Here is a 6,328-nt window from a genome sequence, read left to right on the forward strand (position 1 = left end):
CCGCCACCACCCCCGCCGCCGCCGCCTCACTCCTTCATCAAACAGGAGCCGAGCTGGGGCGGTGCGGAGCCGCACGAAGAGCAGTGCTTGAGCGCCTTCACCGTCCACTTCTCCGGCCAGTTCACCGGCACAGCTGGAGCCTGTCGCTACGGACCCTTCGGTCCTCCTCCGCCCAGCCAGGCGTCCTCCGGCCAGGCCAGGATGTTCCCCAACGCGCCCTACCTGCCCAGCTGCCTCGAGAGCCAGCCCGCGATTCGAAACCAGGGTAAGCAGGCCGGGGAGCGCCCCCTACACTTGGGGCGGTGGCGAGGGGGCTGTCGTCGAGCGCGAGTAGTCCTCTGTCCAGCCCCTTCCCTGACCCCAGCTCTTACCAGCTGCCTCCCCAAAGACTCTGAGGGTAGCGGAAGCAGCGGCTGGGGGAGCAGAGGTGCGGGAGAGGGAGTTCGCGCCGGTTTGGGCTCCTGACATCCTTCGGAAACGGTCTGTTCGCATGAGCCGGGAGGTCATCTGGGGCCCCCACGACCCCTGAAGATTCCGGGGCTGCGAGTCCCTTTGGGAGTGGGAAGGGGCTGCAGCCTCTGGCTGTGCCTCGGAAGAGGTTTTGTCGCTCCAGGCACCACCAAACTGTCACCTGGCATTGGACTTTTCAGACATTTAGACTGGATTCCAGAGTGGGACCAGCACTGGATGAGCATCCGGTGCTTGCCTCCTCCGCACCAAAATGTCCAGGAATTGCTCTAGTCCTTAACACGGAGTTGGCACTTTAGACGCACAATAGGTGTCATGGAGCTCGAGATTGAATAAGGGAAAGGACTAGCAACTAACCGGTGGCTTTCCTGGAACTTCGTCATTGTCTGCGTATGGCTCCCGCGTATGCTAGTTAGCATGGAAGCGGATCTCCCCTTGGTTCCAGCTCAGGTGGCGGCCACGCGGGCTCCAGGGTTAGGAAACCCCGTTTGTCCGAGCTGTGCGGAACCGGGTCCTATCATAGGCAATGAGATGAGGCCCGAGCTTCGGGCGCCTCTTCGTCAATGAACGCGGGGCTTAGCCAGGGGAGATTTTTGCAAGACTTGAGGGTTGTAACAAGGACAGGTTTGTTTGCTGTTTTCAGTCATTGTACATCGAGGGGCACAGAAGGTAGTTTTCTCGCCCCGCACAGGCGCCCGCACACGTCTTTCTCCCCACCAGCGCTGAATCAATTGGGCCCCGCCCTTGTAGTTTGGTTTCTAAATTTATTTTAATTGTTGTTTGTTATTTTTGCACTGTTTGAGAACCTAAACCAATTCGGGTGGATTCGATATTTTAGGAAATACTTTACAAACGCAGTGGCAAATGCTTTTCCTGGAGCAAAATTTCTCCCTGGGTTTAGAGACTGGGTTGTTTCTGGAATGCGTGGAGTGCTAGAAGCAGAGTGTGTACTGTTTGCAGGAGGTGCTGGCTCCCAAGGCAGAAGGGCTCTGTCCTTATCTCTAGGAGGTCTCTTCCTTCAGTAGCCCAGCGGGGAGCACCTGGCGAAAGTGAAACAGACCTCCTCTTTTCCTCAGGGGAATCTGTGATCCTTGACCCTTGAGGGGTCCTCCACTCTAGCTATTTCAGAAATGAAATTAGTGTTTTGGACTCACGGGGTGTTGGAATAACTCAGTGTCCCTCTTAGAGGCTCCTGTTCTCCGCCTGCTTGCCACCTCTATTTAGCAGGCTAGTGTTACCTTTGGCAAATCCACAGGTCTCAGTTTCCCCATCTGTAAGAGAGGAGTCGAGATGGACAACCTGGGAATTGGATCTGGCCTGATGATCTGTGCGGAAGCCTGACTTTCCCTGGGCTAGGGGTTCTAAACACAGAAGGTAGAGCAGCCCACCTAAAACTTGACTGGTCTGTTCTTGGCAAGACTGGCAGGCAGGTGTGTGATGTGAGTTGCGTTCCTGTGTAGATGTGTGCTATGTGGAGCGGCCTGAGAATCCACTGATTTAAGTCTCCCAACAGCAAAATACTATTGCACCATGATCATGGAGTCCATCTAGGTACTGTGAGGATTTTTGGAATTTGGGCTCTGTTGCTTTGTTTGGGCCCGTGTCCAGCCTTCTGCAGGGCAGGTCTGTTGCCCAGGATCCCATCAACTCAGCATGGGATGGGGAGGCCAACAGCCCTGGTACTAGGCTGGCTGCCAAAAGGAAAAGGTTTGGGAACACACCACTGACTAGAAGGTGAAGTAGGTCCCTCTCCCCACCCTGAGGAAAAGCTCTGTGGAGAGTTGGCCCCAGACCTGGACCACAGCCTATAAGCTCAGTTCTGTCCTTGGGCTTAAGTTTTTCTCTTACAGTGAAAACATAAATGGGGCACTGGCTGACCTCTTGGGACTCATTTGGCAGCTGGGAGCTGGGGTGAGATGTCAGAAGCTGTTCCAGCTTCAGCCCTGATGTTGGCCCTGGGTGGGTCCTGAGGCCTGGAGATTCTGGATTTATTCTCTTGACTTCCGGGGTTTCTGTGGCTCTTCCAGGAATGTAGGGCCTAGTAAGAGGTTTGGGCTGAGGGAAGCAAGGGCATCAGTTCCTTCCCCAAAGTGTAGGAATGGCCATCAGCAGGCCCAGGCCAAACTCCAATGGAGAAGAGTAAAGACCTGGATCCCGGTCCCCAAATAGGGCAGCCTAACCATGGTCCTCAAGAGAGGACAATTGCTGGCAGCCTCTCACCTCCTCTCCACCCGTTTTTGTCTATTTCTTAAAAACATTTATACCTGATGTCCTAACCTTACTTCTGAACATTAGTTCAGCAAACATTTACTGAGCACCTACTCTATACCAATGCCAGGCACTGGAAATTAAATATTAAGACCATGCGCCTCAACTTTTGCCAGAACCTGACAGCCTGACATTGGAGGAGTCCTTATTTTTGGATAAGGAAATTTGGGTTCAAAGTGATTAATTGTGGGTCCGTTTTAGCTCAAGCGGTCACTTCATCATGGCAGACACTAAGGAATTAGTTGTGCAAGAGGTCTCAGTTTGTGGCAGAGCTGGGACTCAAATCCAGACCATTCTAGGCTATTTCTACCTACTTTTCCAGGGATCTTGGCTCACTGTTGACATGAATTTTCTCTGTCCTGCTGGATGGGTGTGGAACCCACTGTAGTTAGTGCGTGAGGGTTGGGAGTTTTGCCAGGGCAGAAGTGGGGCGACGACTTGGGTAGTCCCAGATTGAGTGTGGGGTTTGGGGAAGGGAAAAAAAGATTTTTGTCAGGCCTATTCCTCAAGCCCCACTGGAGCGCCAAACTATAGCACAAGAGGAGGCCTTGGCATTACCAGCCACCCTAGGGGTCACTGGGGAGACCAGCTTGGCCCAAGGGTCAGGGGCACCCTCCTTGGGTCGCATTGGAAAAAGGGTGTTTCGTTGTGGGACAGATTTCCCCGCATCCTGCAGCAGCTTCATCAATATCAGCTTTCTGACTGCCTGCCGTCCACTGCACCCCACAGCTCCGGGATGTGGGGTGGGGGCGCTGGCCGCTGGCCGCTGGCCGAACCAGGTAGTTGCCTGGCTCCTCCTCCGCTGCCTAGGGCGGAGGAGGAAGGCACAGGCGGTCAAGGTTGCACTCTCTTCCGGGCTAAGACTAACCGTGGGAAAGGGGCTACCTTGGAATCTGGAGTGTCTTCCTCTAGGGTCCTTAGAAGTAGTACAAGGAGCCTTTGAACACGCTGCCCCTTTCTGCCGGCAGCTGTCTCCCCCGCCCCCGCGCTCCCCGCCGCCAGATCCTGCGCGAGGCCTCAGGACAACGCGCTCTAATCAGTCCCGCGTCCGATAAGCTTCTAATTAAAAGAGCCCTCCCTCCCCTCGGCTCCAGCTTTCACCACCGCCCTTCCCGGGGGAATTAAAGAAAGGGGGTTGGAGGCCGGCTCCTGCCCACCAGCTTGTGCGTGTCCTGTCTGGGAGGGGCCCCGAGGAGCCTCGCACGGTATGGAGGCGACGCTGCAGCCCGCAACCCGTAGCCCTTGCGGCTAATCTACATCGCTGAGCCCGCCTCAGAGGACAGCACGGTGCCTCAGTTCAATGCTTACTCCAGCTCAGGAATGGAGAAGGGTTCGAGAAGAGGCAATTTCTTTGTCGCTTCGGTTTCTCTTTTATTTAAAGAAATTTTTTTTTCCTTTAAAAATTCAGCCCTTCCTCTGCAAACTTCACTGCTCAGAGCCAAATTTCGTTTGTAAGCTGAGCGGTAGGCCTCTAACGGAGCCTGGCCTCCGCTCCCAAAAGGAAGTGCCCTGGAAGCCCAAGCGTGCTCACCCACGCCTGACAGCTAACGGGGCGGGGGTTATCTTTGTCCACTTAGCAGGCGAGAAATGGAGGCCTCTGGGGTCACGCAAGTTATAGAATCTGGTGGCTTCTTAAGTTGTAGACCCGTGGTGCCAGTTGGTGCAGAAGACTTGGCCTGATCTGTACAATCTGGTAATTAAGACCTGCCCCAATCCTTCCTCCCACTCTGACACACCACATTCCCGAGTGGGCCCCTGGAAGCTCGGTTTCCGTTTGTGGGGGCGGGGGTGTTTCAAAGATGGGGGTAATGGCCTCCTTTCTCTGTCCAGCTTGTCTTCTAGGACACATGTTGCAGAGGGATCATGCCTGGGATAAGAGTGGGGCAATGGGGACCATTTGACCCAGTGCAGTGGCTGGGGTTGGGGGAACTGGACCGGTGGTGGTCCTACAGGGAGCAGATAGGAGTGTCTGGGCTAATCTCATTCCTCACTTGGTCTTGACCTCACGCCAGAGATTCCTGACATAGGAGGCCCCTACCGTTGGGTTCAGGGTCCTAAGGACTGATCCTTTTCTTAGCCATAGATACTTTTTTCCTCGAGGTGGCAACAGTTTTTCCAGAAGCGATTGGGGCCTATCTTTCAAGCAATTAAAAAACAATAATCATAGAAGGAGGCTATATTTTCCAACTGAGACACCACGATTATTTTAATTCTTACCTTTGGAGAGTTGGGCAAGAACACGGGCGGTGTTAGCTTCAATTTCCTTGCAGGGAAACTGAGGCAGAGTACTCGTGCACTGTCGTGAGGTTGAGGTACAGTGTCAGGGACACGAAAAGAAACAGGGTTTCTGGCCTGGGCACGAGGAAGCTGGTCCCCGCAGTGGTGGTCAGAGTCGGACCCACCGGAGCAGAGGTGGGTCCATGCAGAAGGGAAGGAGGAGGAGGCAGGGCCAAGGCCTGCGGGCCCAACTGGAAGGGCCCCTTCTTTTCCTCCCCGCTAGCTTTCCCCAGGGCCTTAGGTGTCATGGTGTCAGGCCGCTCGGCCTCAGACAGATACCATTACTCGGCAATTACTCTCCCCATTTAAAGCCCATGCCGTTAACTGGCCCTGAGTAATTAATGAAAGTTGGTGCGGCCCCTGATTTACGGCTCGGAGTCAGCGCGGGGTCAGCCGAGCAGATTCATTTCGCTCGCCCGCGCTGCCCCTGCGCGAGAGCGGTGTCTGGTTTGGGGGAGAGCAACTTGCTTCGCCGAATGGTTGGCGGTTTTCATACTTCCTTGCGGGAGGTTCGGTCCAGAAGCCGCAGTCATGGTGGAAGGCAAGGGCATAAATAAACTGGGAAACGGTGGGGAGATCCGAATTTTACTTGGGATAGAGCAGAGAACGGTCCCGGTCCAGACGTCACCTCGGGGCCCTGGGCCGGTCTTCCCGCCCAAAGTCCTAGAGTCGGGTGGGATCCCAAGGCGCGGCGGGGCGCTCCTCCGCAGCGGTTCTGGTTCGGACCTATGCGACGTCACCTCGGGGCCCTGGGCCCATCTTCCCGCCCAAGTCCTAGAGATGGGTGGGATCCCAAGGCGCGGTGGGGCGCTCCTCCGCAGCGGTTCTGGTTCGGACCTATGGACCGCGTCTCCCTTTTGACACTGTGCTTCCCTCCGCCGCTCCCGCAGGATACAGCACAGTCACCTTCGACGGGACGCCCAACTATGGTCACACGCCCTCCCACCACGCGGCGCAGTTCCCCAACCACTCCTTCAAGCACGAGGACCCCATGGGCCAGCAGGGCTCGCTGGGTAAGCAGGCGGGGATGGTGCGGGGTCCTTCTCCCCTTCTTCCAGGCGACCATGTCCGACAGACCCTTCACCCCTGCCCCAATGAATTTCCAACCCACAGCACATTAGGAAGGGAGAAGAGGACATGTAAAGGGATTTTGAGAAATAATTAGCCTAATCTCAATTTAAAAGATTGATTCCGACCCCCCAAGTATGTTAGGGACTCCACTCAACCAAGCCTAAGAGAGTCTGCTGTGTACTAGGCAGTGGCTTTGAAGGGAGTGTGAAGTGGGAAGCTTGGCTCATACGTCTGGACACCCCAT

At 55.3% G+C, this 6,328-nt stretch overlaps 1 protein-coding gene across 1 annotated transcript in view; it reads left to right on the plus strand.

Moving 5' to 3' along the window:
• WT1 (Wilms tumor 1) overlaps positions 1-6,328 on the plus strand; it is a 69,031-nt gene that overhangs the window by 16,197 nt on the left and 46,506 nt on the right. The window contains exons 5-6 of the mRNA XM_014534953.1: positions 1-265; positions 5,904-6,043. Coding sequence (XP_014390439.1) covers positions 1-265; positions 5,904-6,043 — 405 coding nt within the window. The remainder of the gene's footprint in view (positions 266-5,903; positions 6,044-6,328) is intronic.

This window comes from Myotis brandtii, unplaced genomic scaffold (assembly GCF_000412655.1).
Source record: "Myotis brandtii unplaced genomic scaffold, ASM41265v1 scaffold1341, whole genome shotgun sequence".
NCBI classification, from domain to species: domain Eukaryota; kingdom Metazoa; phylum Chordata; class Mammalia; order Chiroptera; family Vespertilionidae; genus Myotis; species Myotis brandtii.